This window comes from Ascidiella aspersa, chromosome 1, assembly GCF_963924565.1.
Source record: "Ascidiella aspersa chromosome 1, kaAscAspe10.2, whole genome shotgun sequence".
NCBI classification, from domain to species: domain Eukaryota; kingdom Metazoa; phylum Chordata; class Ascidiacea; order Phlebobranchia; family Ascidiidae; genus Ascidiella; species Ascidiella aspersa.
This window is the reverse complement of record NC_139447.1, coordinates 35,039,225-35,058,101: the sequence shown is the minus strand read 5'-3', so window position 1 is coordinate 35,058,101 and position 18,877 is coordinate 35,039,225. Positions and strand designations below refer to the sequence as shown.

Sequence of the window (18,877 nt, the reverse complement as noted above, 5' to 3'; positions counted from 1 at the left end):
GTTTTTCACGTTTTTGTGCAGAAAGTAATCTTTGTATATCGTAATTTGGTGTCAGTCAAAATTATCTATGGCGTATGTCTAAGCTCACAATAAAGACGCAAAGGCGCCAGACTATTTAGGAAAGGCAAAGTTTACGGGTTACTCTATTTTCGGCCACGAATATAAGGCTATTTCTACACCTGTGCCACTTTTCTATGGCCAATTTAGATTGTTTTTTCCCCTAACCAGGTGCAGTTTCCAGACTTACAAAATACTTCAAATATAATAATCGGAGGCAGAAACTTAACCGAAAAGTTAACCGTATTCTATTGAGGCGAAATTGCGATCAGTGTTTACTAAGTTTTCGTGCAGGAACTGAGTGGGATCTTTTCACATTGTTTGTGTTGGTCGAAATTGCGTATGGCGTATGTCTAACCTCTCCATAAAGACGCACAGTAGCCAAACGTGGCCATAGACCAGCGTTTCTTAACCTGGGGAAAATTTACCCCGGGACAGAAAAATTGTGCCTGTGCCAGCTGAAGGTATTGGTAGCCTACTTTCCTGGTTTGCATCAACTGCTAATTCTAAGCTATAGCCTAGTAGGCTATTGATTCTTTATCGTCTAGTGTCGATAACGTTATGCTTCACTAATACTGTTTTTTAGATTAAAAGCAAAATTTTTCGTTGCCCAAAGGGCAAAGGCAGCTTTCGCATTGAATATAACTGATGTAATTTGTTATTTTCGTTTTTTTAATGAATAAGCACACTTTTTTATATTGGGGGTAAATTTGAAATTCATCTTTGTTAAAAGGGTAAACCATAAAAACAAAAAAGGTTAGAACCCCTGCCTTAGACAAAGCAGAAACTTAAGTACATTCTCTCTTTTTTTCTCCTTACAGGCCTTAGCAGTAATACACACAGCCCTCATGTTTTAAGCGGCATTGCTAAATAGAAATGTAGCCGGACCCAAAACGCTTAAATGACTGACATCTCCACCAATCGGCTTCTGCCCTGCACCAGATGGGACTTACCCGGCACACGAGGCCACCAGCTGCGCCAGGGCGTCCAGGCCGTCTGGAACGACCGGGTCTCCAAGTGGCCCCTCTGGCGTGTCATGGCCCCCCTACTCCGAATAGCTGTGGCCTCTTGCAGGTGCGTTTTATGTTTGTTTTAAAGGCAGTGGTTTCCAACCAAACTTGGACAACTAGATTTATTTCAGTATTTTAAAACTAGGTTAGAATTAGAATTAGAATTAGATCATTTCAGTTTTTCCTGATTAGATTAGAATTAAAATTAGATCATTTTTGTTTTTTTCAAATTAGATTACAATTCGAATTATCAAATTCTTAAAAAAAAAAGGAATTTTAAGTTTAATTTTTAAGAGTGTGAATGGTAAATACATATGTGCTAAATTTTGTGCCTTTCAGCATAGCTTTTCAGACTGTAAAAAATCACCTACGAGTCTTTTCGACAGAAGAGTTTTAATTCAAATTCTTTGTTTCGATTTAGAGACTAAAAAATGCCATTGGACAAAGTAGCATTATTAGGTAAAATCCGAATTAGATTGGAATAAAAAAAATCAGTTTAAACTTTAAAGGTACATGTTTACAACACTGCTAGCTTGCAACAGACGTTTGTTTTTGCCTTGTTCGTGACCTTTAACCTTTTTTCCCTTGTTCGTGACCCCTTCAAACGCTTACGTTGAACTCTTAAGCAAGTTAACGGCTTACGCGAGTGAAATCATTTAGGCGAGTTGTGAACCGGAAAATTGAACCAGCAAAGCGTGATATGCTTGCTGTTTTTTTTTTTTGCATTTTCGTGCACCTACAGACGTTGAAAAACTAGCATTACTTTATTCCTATAGTATAGTTAGATTAGAATTAAAATTGGAGCTTTTGAGTTTTACGAAATTAGATTGAAAGCTTTGCGAAAACCAGAAATTAAATTAAATCTGAACTAATTTTTGTTTATAAAAAAACAACATTGTTTTTATAAAAAAAAAATACATTTGTTCTTATAGAAATGGGAATGTATAAAATTTTTACAGAAGGTATCGCTTTTTAGGTCAAAATTCACATTCATGACCAAAAGTTGTTTGGACTAAAAATCTGAAAAACGCTTTTCGACAAACTGGCATTTTCGGTAAAAACGGAAATTCGAATTAGATTTAAAACAATTTTTTTGGTAATTTTGGAAAATAAGTTATCTGTTTTACCAATCGGCAGAAACGCAAGCATTTTAAACCGAAATACGCACTATTTTATTACAAATTAATAATATCGAGACATTTACATATTGTTTGTCGCGTGTTAGGGCGATTGTAAAATTACTCTGTTGTTGTTCTCTTAAAAGTGTGTCGCGAAATATTAAAAAAAAACATTAGTGTGCCGCAAGCTTAAAAACTTTGAGAACTACTGACTTAATGAATCAAAATCCAAGCATGACCACAGCGGCTAAAGTTACTGGAAAGGTATTTTGCCTTTAGGGTCGAATTTCATTTTCGGTTTTCGGTGGCCCGCTTTCAAAAGCGGTGTGTCTGCAAAATTGAATGCCGCCCTTTTTCTACCCAAACCACCAGGCGCTTTACAAAGCTATGATTTGCAGCTTCGGTAATCCCTTGATTGCTGTTTTAAACGGCGTTGCTACAACACAGACGCTAACCTTTAAAAGGAGCCTCCGAATTGACGTTTGAAGCTTAAACAATTGACAACAGGCTTTAAAGGCCTATTGTTAACCCAACACATCCAAATTTGGGCAACTTGTTTTAAGTTACTTAGCATTTACAGCGCAAAACAGCAAGGTGTTTGGTGTTTACAGGTCTTGTTCTAATATGCAAATTTCCCGATGTAGTTTTCCCATGCGATATTTTTACCTAATGACGTAGTAAAAGGCCTTTTTGCGTCCTGTTGTAAAGAAAAAAAGTAGTTTCTTTCCGCAAAAACACAACTCGAAATCGAACCATGTTTGGACCTGGCTGGATTCCTTTCTGCTCGATGTTAATATGGAACCAACGAAGCGTTCAACACCAGTCGTGCGTAGCGGATGGAAGCCATTTGTAGAGATTTCTGGCGCGAGGCAACAGACACGAAAGTTTACTTCATTTGTAGCGAGTGCAAGTTCAGACAAAAACGTGCATCCGCCTGAAAAACTGGCTTAGATTTTTTCGACTTCCAAGTTTTGCCAGTAGCACGAAACAAGGGATGAATAACAAAAATTGGGGAGTCCTGTTATAAACCAGGCACATGTAAGACAAGCTTGGTAGCTTTGTTGTCCGAAAGACCAGGGCCAACATTTATGTATTTTCCTCTTCTAAAATTTTCTTAAAACGCAGAGATAAGCACCCGGAAACACATTACGTGTGCTTTTAAAACAGTCTGCTGTCTGGTCTAACTCCGGGCTTTTCAACCTTGCGTAACCCGTTCAAATGTTTTACAACTTTTCGCAAGAATACAGATATAACTTTACTTATAAGAAGTTTTCTTGTCTTGCGCTGTTGTTGAAGTGCAACCGATTAGAGATACCTTTAGGGCAGTAAAACATGATAATTAGGTCCTACCTCATTTCGAATATGAAGTACAATTTACATCAATATGCTACTTTGTGTTAAAAACAACTCGAAACTGATTAAAGAGTTATTCGAAATGTTCAAAATGTTACCTACTTCTGTATATAGGCTTTGATATTCTTACATCTAGCACAAGCTGCAGCCCTGCTTAAGTGTTCCATCGATATGCTGAAATATTTTATTTTTTTATTTTTAACGAATCGACTAATGCAGAAAAGGGTGCATTTGTTTTCCCAGTGTCTGATTTAACTCGTTTCACTTAACATGGCTTTCTCCGACGTAATATGTGGTACTGTGTAGAAGGGCTGCGGAGTCGGACTCGGGACTCGACGGAGTCGGTTTGTTTTGCCGGAGTCGGACTCGGGACTCGGGTAAGACGGCATAAAACTGCCAGAGTCAGACGTGCGCATGTGCAGTATCAAATTTTTAAACTGTTAAGGCGGCAAAATGTAAGTTGTAAAAGTGTAATAGCAAATGGTGAAATATTTTTAAAACATGTAATGCGGGAGGATCAATTATGACACCAATATGAGTGGATTACAGAAAATCCACCTTAATTTAGTTGCGTAAATGGGTAAAATACAGGCTGTATAGTCGGAGCTGGACTCGGGACTTGACAAAATCTTACATTTGGCCGGAGTCGGACTCGGGTGTATTTTTTTGGCCGGAGTCGGACTCGGGTTGTTTTTAACCGACTCCGCAGCCCTGCTGTGTAGTGAGTTTATTAAATGAAAATATCTCGTGAAAATCATTGCTTTGCAGCAGTCTACGATTTTAGTGATGCATTTTATTCCGCCTAAGTTTGCACACTTGTACGTCCTTCAGTTCACACATTTCGCATTACTCCGTCTACCGAATTTCTCAAAACACTAAACCATTTAGGGTGAGCGCGCTTGAACATAAAAACCATGATAGTTTAGCCCATTTGTCAATATATTGCAAGTACTAGGAGTTAGATTTTGCAAAAAATGCATTTGTGGATGTTGTGAACATGCTAAGTAACTCGTAAGGCCACAGCAAGAGAATTTTTTAAACGAAAGTTAATTTGTTTTTATAAAACTACATTTAAAAAATACTTTTTTGTTAAAATCCTAAGGGCTCTTTTCCAACCTATTAAGTTACAACTTGTTGCTTTATAATTACAGCTGCATGCGAGGTCACCACCGCGTATTCAAGCTGAAGAAGAGGCGAGTGGTGTACGGGCTGTCGTTTGTAATGCTCGTCTACATCTTCACCATTAACACCCTTTTTGTTCTCACGCCCATCATTCAGAAAGTCAAGTTTGAGGCCAGGTACGACTCGAAAAACTGGATTTTTTCGTCATATTTTTAAGTTGAAATACAATCAAGATTGCGGCTGGTTTTCCCAAGTTATATTATTAACTGATGATACAAGCTAGTATCGTAACGTCTCAATCAAGATCATGTCGACCTACTCGATCTTTTTGGCTTGCTAGATTATTGGTTTTAGGACTCTTGAATTTGTGAAAAGTTTAATTAATCTTAACTAGAATTACCTTTAATGTTTCCGCAATCACTCTTTTTTTCTTCACTTTTTCAAGTTCAATTACAATCAAAATTCTGCCAAATTTACAAAATTATTAGTTTTAAAACTGTTGAATTTGCGAACAGTGGACTTATCTGAACAGTATTTTCACGATCAGTTTAGATAATGTTTTGCACTTTTGTCTAATAAAATCGCAAACATTTTTTGATGTTTTTAAGTTTATATTTCCTTTGTTTTTTGTTTCTTAGTATATATTTCTAAAATATACATTTTTCGTTGCTTAGTTTGTTTATCTATTTTTATTTTATATTTTTGGGTGGTCTCGGAGTATATTTCTAAAAATATTTTTTGTCTCTCAGTTCGTATTTCCGCACACGCAATTTCCACAGCAACCGTGAACCAGTCATCGACATTTCACTCGACTACGGCGATGAGGTGGACTCGAGGATAGATGAGTAAGTACCCGGGTGAATAGCGAGTAATTTCCGCAATTTTTGCTCGTTTTATGATTTCCAAATCTTGAAAAGCTGTATAGAATCGGCCTAAGTATAAACATATCGCCATCGAATTGAATATTATGAGCTCTCAACATTCAGTAATGAAAATAACTGACACTCCAATTGCAAAACTGATTTGAAAAGGAGAATAACTAACGTTAGAGGCAAATTGTGAAATCCTAATGTCACACTTGTAGAACTTTTTTTTATTATATTTATTAAAAAATCTGATAAGTTATTTTCTGTTGTTGCTCTTGTTCAGCCGTTCTTTGCAGATGAATGAGACTGATGAATAAACTGACATTTATTGGGCTTCAATGGTTGAAGGTTTTGTAATACAGGGATCGGCAACCTTTCGTATGCAGTGTGCCAGTCTATGAATAATGTCAAAATGTCAACAACTCGCGTGCCAAACATTTTTCTATGTTTGATTTTGCACTGGCAAACTCGATTGTCGGTTAAACCTACCGGAGTTGGACTCGAAATGTGCAATTTCATCGAGTCCAGAGTCCGACTCCGCAGCCTTGCTTTGATCTGACATCCAATTTACGAATGATCTGAAATTTAATTTACTATCTTGGGAGACGTAATTAAACCTAATTCCATAAGTTTAATTCTGTAAAGATATTAACCCTACTGAAAAAACGAACTTCACGAACACAATACTGTGCCCGCTTTTTAGGAATATACGCTTTTCAGCCGATACCTAGAAGTTTCACTATCAGTTTCGCTTTTAGCTTGGTTTCTCAGTCGCACAAAAACACACATGCTTACTTTAAATGAAGAATGCCCCGGTTTAACGCAGCAAACATCACGCCACTTTTGGGGCATTATGACGTAATACAAACAGTGAGTCGTAAACAACAAGTTTAACCGGCCACAAAAAATAATGTTGAATACAACAGTTAAACTAATTTTCGACACGAACTGGAAATGGGTGCAACCATTTAGTTAACGCTAATGTCAGTGATGTAATAATAATTTTAATGACGTGGTAGTGATGTAATGGTTGCATTTTCTTAACATAATATAACGTGCGCGTTAAATCATTTGGCGTGCCCTGAAAAACCACCTCGCGTGCCAGGGATTGCCGACCCCTATTGTAAGACTTTGTAAGAATTTCAAAGCCCATACTTGAAGTAGGTAGCATTTTGAACGTTTCAAATATCTCTACATTTTCTTTCAACATCGGATGTTGAGATATTCGAAACGCACATCGGTCAACTATAGGGATTTTTTTTATATGATTTGGTATTGTTTGTGAAATATCGCAACTAGTAAGTATGCAAAGAAACATTTAATAACTTACTGTAGTCAATACTTTGCACTATACAGTGTCATCTCTGATCTTGCACCCCCGAAACAAGAACGACTGTAAAACCTATGACCTTTACAGTGAATAATCCATAGAAATTAAAAAAAAAATGTAAATTGTCTTTATTTGCAATACTTTGCTAAAAACAAAAGAATATAAGGACGCAAGTCACATTTCTTAGAAAAATTAAATACAATAATGTCTGAAAATGCAGACCTGTAATGCAAGGAGATATCCTACTCATGAACATTCAAGCAACTTGCTCAACCGGCAATTCGGATTCGCAGAATTACTTTACGAATTTTTAAACCATTCACCTGTAACCAAAAACCACGGCTGCAAAGCCACACCGTATAGTTCGAGGAACTAACCCATTCAACCGGGGCCGTAGATTGGTTTCTTTTATTTGACAGTTGATTTGTGCATAGACCAACAAATGTAAAATCGCATTTGCACCTTTTTGATAGAAAAAAGAAGCCTATGAAAACTTGAATTGCTTGCGATTTTGAGATGTATTTTAATAATAGGCAAATTTGATATTAAATCATTTAAATATCATTTAAATAAATTAGATTTTAGTGAGGCCGACCTTCTCTTGGCATCTTGCATTTACCTTAGCACAGGGGTCGGGAACATTTTTAACTAAGGAAGCCATAAAAGCCAAATATTTTTGGTTGTATTTCCATGAGAGCCAAATAATACTTTTTTAACATCTAGTTATGGGTGGGCAAAAAATGGTTATTTGAGCAGGGCTTGTTGTCATTTAAAAGACAGAACATTTTATGCACCAAAAGTGAATTAGCTAAGTTTGCACAACTTTGATTTCGGAGTTCCGTTAAAAGAATAGAACCTTGCGGATATTAAGAGATTCCTTCAAACGGGATAACAGTCTCGAAAAAATAATAAGATTTGCGCGATCGCCGAAAATCTGCTACTATGTGTAACGAAAAAGGAAATAAGTTGGGAAAGCGGCCATGGCCGCCTGTTGAGATCATGCTGAGAAATGAAAGCTTAGATTTATTTACAAGCAAGTTACAAGCAAAAGAGGCACATGGCGTCACTAAAAGAAACATAGGTTCCCGACCCCTGCCTTAGCAAGACAAATCAAACAAAAAGTTGACCATACGCCAATCCAACACTCTGTAATTATGAATAACTAGTTAAATATTTACTGGTAAGCGTGTAAACTGCCCCTTCAAAAAACCTTATCAATTTAAAACATTCTGTCATTAAGATGCCAGCCCTGAAGTGCAAGATCGCATAAAGTGCGGTAAAGCGCCCGCTAATTTGCGATATTTTAACAGGTGCGCCCGTCAAAAACCACAAGAGTGGTCAATTTATCTTTCACTCGTCGCGTTTATTTAAAAAAAAAACGGTATTTTGTGCGTTTTTGCCGCCAGCCAGTATTCCGGAGTGGGACCAACGCGGTTTATCAACCGATTAACAATTGCTGAAAGATGTCTTCAAGCTTTTGACTGTTGCCGGGGGCTGGTGGCAGGACAATGGGGGTATTTGCGCGGCTCAGGGCCAACAAAGGCCTCATCGACGCTTAGATGAACATGATCCGGACGGGATTACGTCAAAAAGAAAACTTGGAATTTGTTAATCCGACGTTTTTTGTATTTTTGGCTGGTGGCGGTTAGAGCAGCGGTTCTCAACTAGTGGGCCCTATGGCTCACTGGTGGGCCATAAAATCATTTTAAGGTGGCCGCAGACCAATTTTTTTAAGGTGGGCCACAGACCAGTTTCATTTGTGTCACTATATTTAATTTTACAGGAATGATGGCTTGGGGGAGTGTTCAACCGCAAGTATCTCACTAATGCACGGTTGAATAAATATACTGTTTTGAAATATGTTCTGCTGTTTTTTGTTTTAAACCTAGTTTACAGTTTGTTTCTTTCATAAAACTATTAGGCCACAGATTTTTTTTGCAACGTAAATGGGACACGAAAGAAAAAAAGGTTGAGAACCACTGGGTTAGAGAGAAATGCATTTGCTTGGGTGCTGGACAATGCACTGACCGTTGCAAACTATTTTTTAAACTCCGAGCGTCTAATAAAACGTAGCAACATCCGAACTATTTTTTGCCGGTTTATATAAAAATGGCGTAAAGGTTCTTTGCAAAAAGATGCGCATAACCCGTGTGTTTAAAACAGGCATATATGTAAAAACTCTAGCATTTAGATTCAGATCGATTGCACCGTTGTTTAGGTCAGCAAAATAATTACTTCGGTGTTGTTTCAAGTTTACAGTTTCAAATATTAAAATTTAAAGCAATGGCAAGCAGTAAAGCAAAAAAACGTTACATAAAACCGCAAAAAAAACGAAAAAAAGAGAATAAAGAAGATGTTAAAAAAAAGAGAGAGATGTTTCCAAGTTCAAAATGCTAGCTATACTTCTGTATGGACTGAAAAATTCTTACAACGTATTACCCTATTTTTGATTCTCGACTCGCTTCTCTTCAAGCCTGCATAGCTCAGTTGGTAGAGCGACGGTCCCGGCTTGACCGGAGGTCGCGAGTTTAAACCCTACTGTAGGCTAGTTGTTTTTCTAGCCTGCCCTGATTGCAATTTTGATCGACAAATTCTGAGTCTGCGATGGCTTTCGGTGTACCTACTGCCAGTGTTTTTTTAAGGTGTAAGCGGTTTCCCAAATTTTGGACTTGCAACTTTTTGGTATTTAAATGAAACACTTGCGGTCTCTTAAAACTACTTAGCGGTCACCCAAACCAAACCTTAAAAAAATACTGCGTACTACCCTTTCAATTTTACAAACAAAAAACGCGTTTTGTCTTCAGGTATGAGAGGGTGTTAAAAGCGGCCCCAACCACGGACCTACCCCCTATTTACGCCAGCAACATGAGCGTTCCGCGGCCCCCGATGAAATTTACCCTTAACCCTTGGAGGGTGCTGCAGGACCTCTCAAAACCTGTCAACGGATCCGACTGCGTTCATATGCGACAGGACGAGCTTTACTGTGAGTTGGCTGAAATTCCGGCCTTTGAACAACTTGTCGTTAGCACAGAGTTGTTTTGGGGTCATTTTGTTATTTTTAAACAGTTCATAAGGCGGAAACTGTTAAAATACTGACGATTTATTGCTTTTTGGTTCCGTCAAATACGGCTACCAACCACATGATTTTTAAAGTAGTCCTTGAAAGTTTGCCGAGTTGTGTGCGACACCAACAAAATCTAGAATCTCAATAAATCACAAACTCCAAGTCATTAAAAACTGTTAAACTTAACAAATACAATTCTATTGTTTTCTCTTTGCCAACAAGCGGAATTGTACAAGCTGGGTAGGCGATTTAAAAACAAGCACACCATAAAAAATAGGAAATATGAACGCCATTTTTTGTCCCGGCTCAAATCACACAAATGTGCAGATTCGGTTCAATGAACCTTCATTTCGAAGTTTTCTCAACCCATGAAAATCAATTCAAATCCAAGCGCCATTTTTTGTCCAAATTCACAGGTTTGAATGAATTCAAAGCCAAAAAGGTCAAGTAGATCGACATCATCTTGATTATTAAGACGTTTTGATAAGAGCTTGTAGCATCTTCAGTTAGTGCGACTGAGAAGTAATTCAAGCGAAGGTGACATAAGCTCGCATTGAAACTTCTTAATCAAGATGATGTCGTTCTACTCGACCTTTTTGATTTGCAATTCATTATCAAGCTACATTACAGATCCGTGCATTGTGTACTCAAACAGTACTCCCTTCACACTATTTACAGATCCAAAATGGTCGCTGGTGATCATCCTGAAATCGCGCGGCACCAATTATAAGCGGCGCCAGGCCGTTCGAGCCACCTGGGGCCGGCTCCAGTACCTCAACCAAATCCGGGTCGCTGAGGTATTCATCGTGGGACGCGTGGACGACCCGGATGTCCAGAAGCACTTGGAGGAAGAGAACCGAATATACGGCGACATACTTCAGTACGACGGACCGGACGGTTACAGGTTGGCATTGTTAAACGTAGAATGTACGTCGGATTTTATCAGCTATACAGGCTCAGTGGGGAGCGAGTCGAGAAACAACCATGACCAAAATGCTTGCTATATTCTGTTAGTACAAGCAAGTTTACTTTGAAGGGGATCTACATTATCATATTATTCAATGAAGAAACTTTGATACGTAAGCCGTGATCGTTGGCCAAAAAACAGCTTCAGAAGGTCTACTTAGATCATAGTTGGTAACAAATGTGTGTGTGGATCTCTCATTCTAAAAAACAGACACCGTATAGTTCGAGGAACTAGTCCATTCAACCGTAGCCCATAAATTACTCCTATTTGACACATGTTTTTGCGTATAGCCGACAAACGTAAAACAAGGTTTCCTCCTTTTTTAAAAACGACGTCATTACCATGCTTAAGCCAGCAAATTAGACGAATAGACGAATGACGTCATTACTATGCCTAAGCAAGCAAAATAGACGAATAAACAAATGACGTCATCGCTATGCTCATACAAGCAAAATAGATATCACATCGAAACTTTAAACGATTTTTTTAGGTTATAAGGCCAAAATTATCTTTAGCGTTAGGAGTTACCTCCAGTTCTTAGGCTACATATTTGTAATTTTACCTTTTCAAAATATAATAAATGCGCTTGATGGAAAATCATGGCTGACGGACTCTGGTACCGATATATAGTGCAGAACGTACTGCCGACCTGATACCTTGTAACTTCATTACTATCATCAAATGAGCAAAACTGGTCAATTTGAAACTAAAAAACCTAATGTTTGCCTTTTTATTTTTACATAAAAGTTTCTTTAGCTTTTTGCGGAACCGATACCACCCTACAATCAAACCAATACATCGGTCTACAATTTCTAAAAAGCTCCTTTTTAAAGCGGCTTGACTTGTAATCTTTCGATTTATTAGGGACATATAAATTGCATGACAGCATTTTGAACACTATGATCGGACTAAACGAATAGCTTAGCTGCTTTTAATTTCATGTAACATACCTTTGGAATTTATCAAATATTCTTGGAATGTAGAATTAAGAGAAATCAAGTGACGACATCTCAAAAAAGGTTTTTTTGTGCCTTTTGCCGTGGTCTGCAAATTACCACGGTCGTTTATAAGCTAAATCGAAATCTAACCCGCTTTCTTGTCTTTCTAACACCAAAGTGGCCATATCGTAATTAATTTTAAGCCAAATAAAGTGAAACACTTACCGAAATGCGGGTCTAAAAGTGAACTGTTAATCCTTTTGAATTTCAAAGAAACCCTTTCGTACCACCATGTGAGCAAGATTGGATCCAATATGTGGAGTGAATCCTTGAATTTAGTTGGCAGACAGTGTTAACATTCTGCAGGAATAAAGCAGAAATAAACTTCAGGACACTTTATTCTAGTGAAAATGTTAAACCAAATATTCAACAAATATTAGGCATAACTGTTATAATACGCTGGCAGCCAACTTTCAGTTCAAAATTTATTTTTAACCTATATTGCTGATAGATTCAGCCTTGCAGCGAAACAACAACTTCTTCAGCGCATATAAAGTTAACCAGTTTGTATTTTACCTGTGAAATCGTAATTCCACCGTCTTCCAACCCAATGAAAGATACACACGTACATAAGTGCTCAACGTTGTGATCTAGCCCTTCTGAAGTCGATTTTTGACCAACGATAACGGCTCAGTACAAGCAACTTTACATTAAAGGGAACTTTTTTTGGCCTGCATTGTTTGCATCACTGATCGACAGCCTCGGTTAGTCTGTGATACCTTTTTTTCATATCGTATACAAGTTCAAACAAATCAACTGACTTTAGTATGGCTAAAAGTACAACTGACAGCCGCTAAACACTGCCATCACGGCGACACGTGCATCAAGAGGGCGCGCCGATTGGCAAAATAAGCCTAAATCACCGCCTTAGCGCAGTTTTACCGCGCGTACAAAGTATACACACACACTTACACTTCGTTTGCGCGCCGCAGCCTGAGTTGGACAACTATAGATCATTCTATAGTTTTCTAATTTAATGCGGATATTTCTTATCACGATTTAATTTGTGAATTGCTTACGTGCTCTTATTCTAGTTTTCGATTTCGTGTAAAGTGAATTAAATCTTCGCATTCGTACTTACGCTTAATATTTGAGTCACCACGCAAACGATAAACATTGCTATACATACATTGTAACGTCCACGCCTTAGCAACATACAATCATAAATTTCAAGACTTAGCAAATTTTAACAACGTCATTTTTCCTGAACAGGAACATAGTATTTGAGTAGCCTCGGAAAAAGACGAGAAACACTTCTATATATATTCATCGGGCACTAGGCCATTCCTTATATTTGTTTTGGACGTAAAAGCATTTTTGTTTGCGCTTTGCCCAAATCTTGTTTCTCCATCGAGTGTAAATTGCGAAACACCCTAGTTTCATCCCTGATTAATAGTCGTTGCGATTGTTGTAAGATGCGTAAAAAATCTACACAGTTAAAATTTAACGGCCCGCTGAAAACCTTTGAGTTTGGTTTTTAAAAAAAATGTTGCCCACACCTATGATGAATATCATCACTTGAGCGTACAGTCAAAATGCAATCGTAAATTACAAGACCCCACAATCCCCAATCATTTTAACCAGGTCCTTTTCCCTTCACAGGAACATGCCGATAAAGGTATCGACGGCTATGCAGTGGTCTTCCACACACCTCCCCGACGATTACCTTTACGCGTCGGCCGACGACGACTTCGTAGTTAAGTTTTCGTCGGTCATGGACTTCCTCGAGTACGAGATTAAGACGCAGATCTACTACGAGCGAAAGCTCAGCAGAATCCCCGACATGGCGCAGCTGAGAAGGAGCCTGCCCATCTACTGCATTTACTATGTGGATCGCCAGGTGAATTTGGGCTTTCGTATCTTGGAATGTTTCAAGTTTGATAGCACCTTCTTTGTAGACAAATTATTGCGTGTTTATTTCGCAATTTTAAACAGACGATTTAATAACATTACTATGTGTAGGAATTCCGTTATTCCCAACCTTTTATGGCCTTATGCTCCCTTTTAGTCGATATTCAAATCTAATTTCCCCCCTACGAATAAAGTTTGCTAAAATATATTTTACATTAATATTTTAATGTAATTCTTAGAACTGAGAAATTTTTTCGTACATTCACTATTAGCATTGCTGCCTTAAATACGAGAACTTTCTTTTTCTCAGCTCATATATGGTAAATGCGGCAATAGTAGCAATAGTAGAGAACAAGTAATAGATTAATACTGACACAAATACCACGCTAGTGGGGAATTCCCCCCTGGTTAGGAACCACTGTGTTGGATCTAGATCAGTGCTTTTTATTTTTTGCCGCTGACCTCTAAAAAAGGTCTGGTTCGCGTTAGAGGTCACGTCACGAATGGACCTTATTAAATAAATAAACTTAATAAACCTGTTGTTTTCGGTGCAAAAAATATGAAACTAAGAAATGGAGTCTTTTGTTTTAAAAATTTTGTTCGATTATCCAAAGGCTTTTATTTACGTTTTCCAATAGCTGAAGCCGCATTTATTGTGTTCATTTCCAAACAATCCATTTTTACCCCGCGTTAATATATATACCCTTAACCTAGTGGTTCTCAACCGGGGTGCCGCGGCGCCCTAATGTGCCACTTCTAATGCTCAAGGCTGACGATAGGTATTTGAGAATTTTTAATAATCTTGATTTTTGCTCAATAGGTAAGCTTTTTGATACAACTACTCGTGTACGATTAGAGACCATTATATCAAATGACATTTTCCTACATATTTTAAGTTGATTGTGTTGTTCCAGTTTTATTTATAGCAACATTTCAGTAAAAATCAACGGAAATTTCAGTCGGGGTGCAGCAAATCGATTGATTATTTTTGAGGGGTGCCGTAAGCCATAAAAGGTTGAGAGTCACTGCCTTAACCGAAACCCTTATTTTACTGCTTGTTCAAGTCTTAAAATCCCCTTTTTACCGTCTCAGGTTGAGCCCAACCGCGACAACGAGAGCAAGTGGTATATCTCGCCCGACGAGTACCCAGTCGACCACTACCCTTCCTACTGCGGTGGTGGCTTCTACATAATGCCGGTGGCCATGACGCGCAGCCTCTACGCAATGTCACGCGTCACTCGCCTGCTGCCCATGGATGACGTATGGGTGACGGGCATACTACGTCAGAAGCTGGGCAGGGGCGATAAGAACGTGGTCAAGGCCCGGTGGCCCAAGGACGACCCGGAACCCATCTGGATGCACCTTTGGGGCGACTACGGGCGCCGCAAGAAGGACATCGCGAAATTCCTGCCCTGGGTGCTTGAGAAATGGGAGTGGGACTCGGGACTAGGCGCCAGGCCTCACTGCTTGCGCGCGAAAGTCGCCGAAAAGACGCGAACGGGCGCAAACGCTTCCGAAGCCGATCGCGCGGAAACGGTCGAGACCCGGTAGCGAGCGCTCTTAATAGTGGCAGCTAATGTTGTTGTTTGCTTAAAAATATTTTTTATATGCATTATTCCCACACAAGAAAGCACTGTGACGTCACACGCGCTCCGAGCGGCTCACCAGCGCCACCGAGCGGCAATCCGCTACGCGAGGTCGCGTTTTTTGCACGGCCGGGGTCGCTTTTTGGTCGCTGCTTTATTTGTTTTTGTTCGAGAAACTTCGGCACTTAAATTACCGCAGCACTCTTTAAGTAAGTAGTAGTTTAGTTTCTATACGTCATTCTGGTGCGTAAGTGAAAGGCGCCTCTCGTTCCATCGATGAAACAACTTGTATTTTTTTCAGGTCATTTTATGAATCGCGAACGAACGTGTGACGTCTTAGATACGCATGAGCAGTTTTTTGGTTATTTTTTAGCTTTGCTGTAGAACAGTTGCGTTTTGTTGGGAACCGGAACGTAAGTGGACAATTTAAACCAAAAACGTAGTAAGAATATCAAAGCCCATACATATGTAGGTAGCATTTTTAACGTTTCGAATAACTCTTTCTTTATTTTCAACATGATGTAACGACAACCGCCAACCATTATGCATCTAAATTAAACGCCTTTTTCATCACAAGTGGATCTAACCCTCCCCCGAACATGCTAACTTTAAATTGACCTTCATCAAAAAAAATAAAATTGTTAACTGTAAATAATGTAATGCATAACTTATGTTTGGTTTAAAAAACGGTTAAACAGAGTCAACCATAGAACAAAAGCCTATTTGAGCTGAAATGCAAACTTCAGAAGCGCTTACATAAAATCAAAACTATTATTTCAAGTTCCCCAGAAAGAACTTCCAAAGCGCTTACATAAAATCAAAACTTTTATATCGAATTCCCTATAGACGCACTTTCTTCGGTATGTCCACTCCATATCTCGCTTAAGTTTGGCTTCTAATGGTTTGAAAAAAAAACAGCGCTCCGACGGTACAGCAGTGTTGGAAATGAATCGCTGGACGAAGTGCGACGACCGACCACAGCCACCACAGGGCTCGAAATTAGCGATTGCGCGCAAATCATATAGATTGATGTTGCTTACTTCGAGTTAAGAAACCCATTCGGCAGTAACGTTATATGCAAGTGGCCTTGTTCGTGCGTGAGTGTGCTTTCGACACGTGCATTACTGTGTGTGTGTTTTTCAAAGAGCTTTTAGGGTTTTCGTCGTCGCCTTATTTGTCAGAACCGCGCCGTTTTTTTTTTTTGCTTTTTCGTTTCGTTTTAAAGAGCTGTCGGAATTTTTACACCAGACCTAACCGTCGTTGTTTTGTTGCGCCCTCGCTTCTCTCTCATGCTTCGGTTGCTTTGTACGCTGTAGTGGACTCGTGGTTTTACCGCGCCGTTGGTTTTTTGCGCAAAGGTTGTTTCTTTTGCTTGTACCGTCCGACGATAGGGGATTCCAAATAGGCAGTATCGGAACTACTATATTCTTATACTAGGATAGCATCGTTGTCGAAACAACATTAGTAAAAGTATTTAACTCATAAAAAGCAAACTGGCACGCAATTTTCGACATGGTAAGATATTATTTAAAAAAAAAAAAAACTAAAGTTAACCTAAAAACTAAAGTTATGGCTAACTATGAACTTTGCTGAAGCCCCATAATGAACTATTTGGAGGCTCATCGCATCCCAACTCCCGAAATGTCGGTTGTAGGAATAAAACACAATCTATCTGACGTCATCAGTGACGTAACCTGGTGACGTAACCACGGTGTACGCGATAGGGGATATTTTAAGATAATTACAACCAGACCTAAACCCCATCGCTTAAGTGTGTCATAGAGTTACGTTTTTGTGCTACATAACAAAGAATTCGATCTAACTTCTGCCCGTCTATTCATTCGACATGTTAACTCTCGGTTGGTGCGTAAAGATAAGGTTTACAGCTGTTTCGCAAATTTTCGGTTTAAATCGATTGTTGGCATTTGGTTTAATTGCAACACGAACTTGTGCCATTTCCATTGAATTAATTTTTGAAATTTGCATAGGACGCTATAATTCTTTTTCTTAGGGCGACGTAAAACTACTATGAGACACAAAATACATATTTTTTAACGTATCATTCGCAACAATGTTTGGGTGGCGATTTAACTCTAGCTTAGAAACGCAATAAATGGTTCAGATTGGGAAGCGAAGCAATGTATTGTGTCGTCGTTCGTTCTATGCACTGAGCATTCACAAATCTTGAATGGCACAGCATTGAGCTTGTTTATGAAGCAAAACTGTATCCCGGTCGCCGTGCTGTTTGCGTCAAATATAGTAATACGCTTGACAATGCAATACAAACAACAAATCGTCCAAATACTTTGGCGTTATACAGGAGTCAGTCCTCACCGTAGAACTGCGCAATTGCAAAATGCGATTTGCCTTGCGTGCTAGACAATCGGTTGACAATTTCCCAAAGGTTGTCAAGTAGCTACAATTCGCGTCGCCAAACCAAACGATTTTCTTTTATCACTTTTATTGCGTCGTTTTCAATCGTGTGGGTCGCTTCATTTCTATATTTTGTTGTTGATCGTTCGGTTGACCTTCGACTATAGCGCGCTGTTTCGCTTGTTATCGACAAAAATCAAGTGTTTTTTAAGTGACGCATTTAACACATTCACAAGTATTACACTAGTCGGTAAAATTGTCAAGTCGAGATTCGATTAGACCCTGGAATTCGCAAAACATGTTTTGTCACTAGCAAGGCATTTTAAAATCGGCGGCAGCTCAATTCTTTTTAACACAAACTCGCATTGCGTGCAAGATTTTCTTTCCTTCGTTATTCCGTGAATTTTCACCAGTTCTATTTTGTCGCCAGGCTCTTGGCTTCTATGCGTTCTATTTCACTTTACCTCGATATAACAAAAAGAAAATACAAAGTAACACAAACTCTGGTCGTTAAGTTTGCCTTCAGTTTTAATTGTTGCCTAAAGATCAGTAGTGTTTTAAACAAAGTGAGTAAACTTCCCTCTAATCAACTGGGCCGAGACAATTTAGCGGTCATTGAAGTGTTGTATAATAGTCAGTAAGTCAATTATTGACCTAAGTCAGTGGTCAGCAACCGCCGGTCCGGTCCGTATCAGGGTTCCCAGATTAAATTGTGATTTATAACCAAACTGTACGTAGGAAAAAAGTACAAAAACAATTAATTAAGGCCGGTCCGCGACAAAATTAATTTTCAACCGGCCCGCAGTGCAAAAAAGATTGCCGACCCCTGATCTAAGCGACTGTTTAAAACTTGACTTAATTTTTTTGACTGACTTGACGAACAGAAAGTTTCAGTACTCGCCCGGTCGATGCTAGAGAGGGGTATCGGCGCCGATTCGATACTAAATTATTATGATAATTTCTGCGAGGATTTTCAATCCGACGCAGCTATTCCACTTTAAAAGGTAAATTAATCAAAAACAGTATGGGTTAACAACTTGAGGTAACTGTAGCATGTTACGCTGAAGGAAGCTTTGGCATGACAACAGGAAAAGAAAACCTTTCAAGGTTTCAATTTTAACTATATTTCACAAGTTCGACCATATTAAAAAAAAACGGAAATCACACGCGTGCAGCGTGAAA

General features: G+C 38.8%; 1 protein-coding gene across 1 annotated transcript; it reads left to right on the top strand.

Moving 5' to 3' along the window:
* The first annotated feature begins 884 nt into the window (after nt 1–884).
* Nucleotides 885–18,179, top strand: LOC146170246 (uncharacterized). Its single transcript, XM_083382501.1, has 7 exons — nt 885–1,131; nt 4,690–4,836; nt 5,410–5,505; nt 9,661–9,839; nt 10,599–10,824; nt 13,488–13,725; nt 14,829–18,179. The coding sequence occupies exons 1-7, from the start codon at nt 959–961 to the stop codon at nt 15,285–15,287; spliced, it is 1,518 nt and encodes a 505-aa protein (XP_083238627.1). The 5' UTR covers nt 885–958; the 3' UTR covers nt 15,288–18,179.
* The last annotated feature ends 698 nt before the right edge of the window (nt 18,180–18,877 follow it).

Coding starts and splice junctions, on each gene's coding strand:
- LOC146170246 (XM_083382501.1), top strand. CDS start 959: ATGACTGACATCTCCACCAATCGGCTTCTGCCCTGCACCAGATGGGAC. Junction 4,837..5,409: donor AAAGTCAAGTTTGAGGCCAG/GTACGACTCGAA, acceptor TTTGTCTCTCAG/TTCGTATTTCCGCACACGCA. Junction 10,825..13,487: donor GACGGACCGGACGGTTACAG/GTTGGCATTGTT, acceptor TTCCCTTCACAG/GAACATGCCGATAAAGGTAT.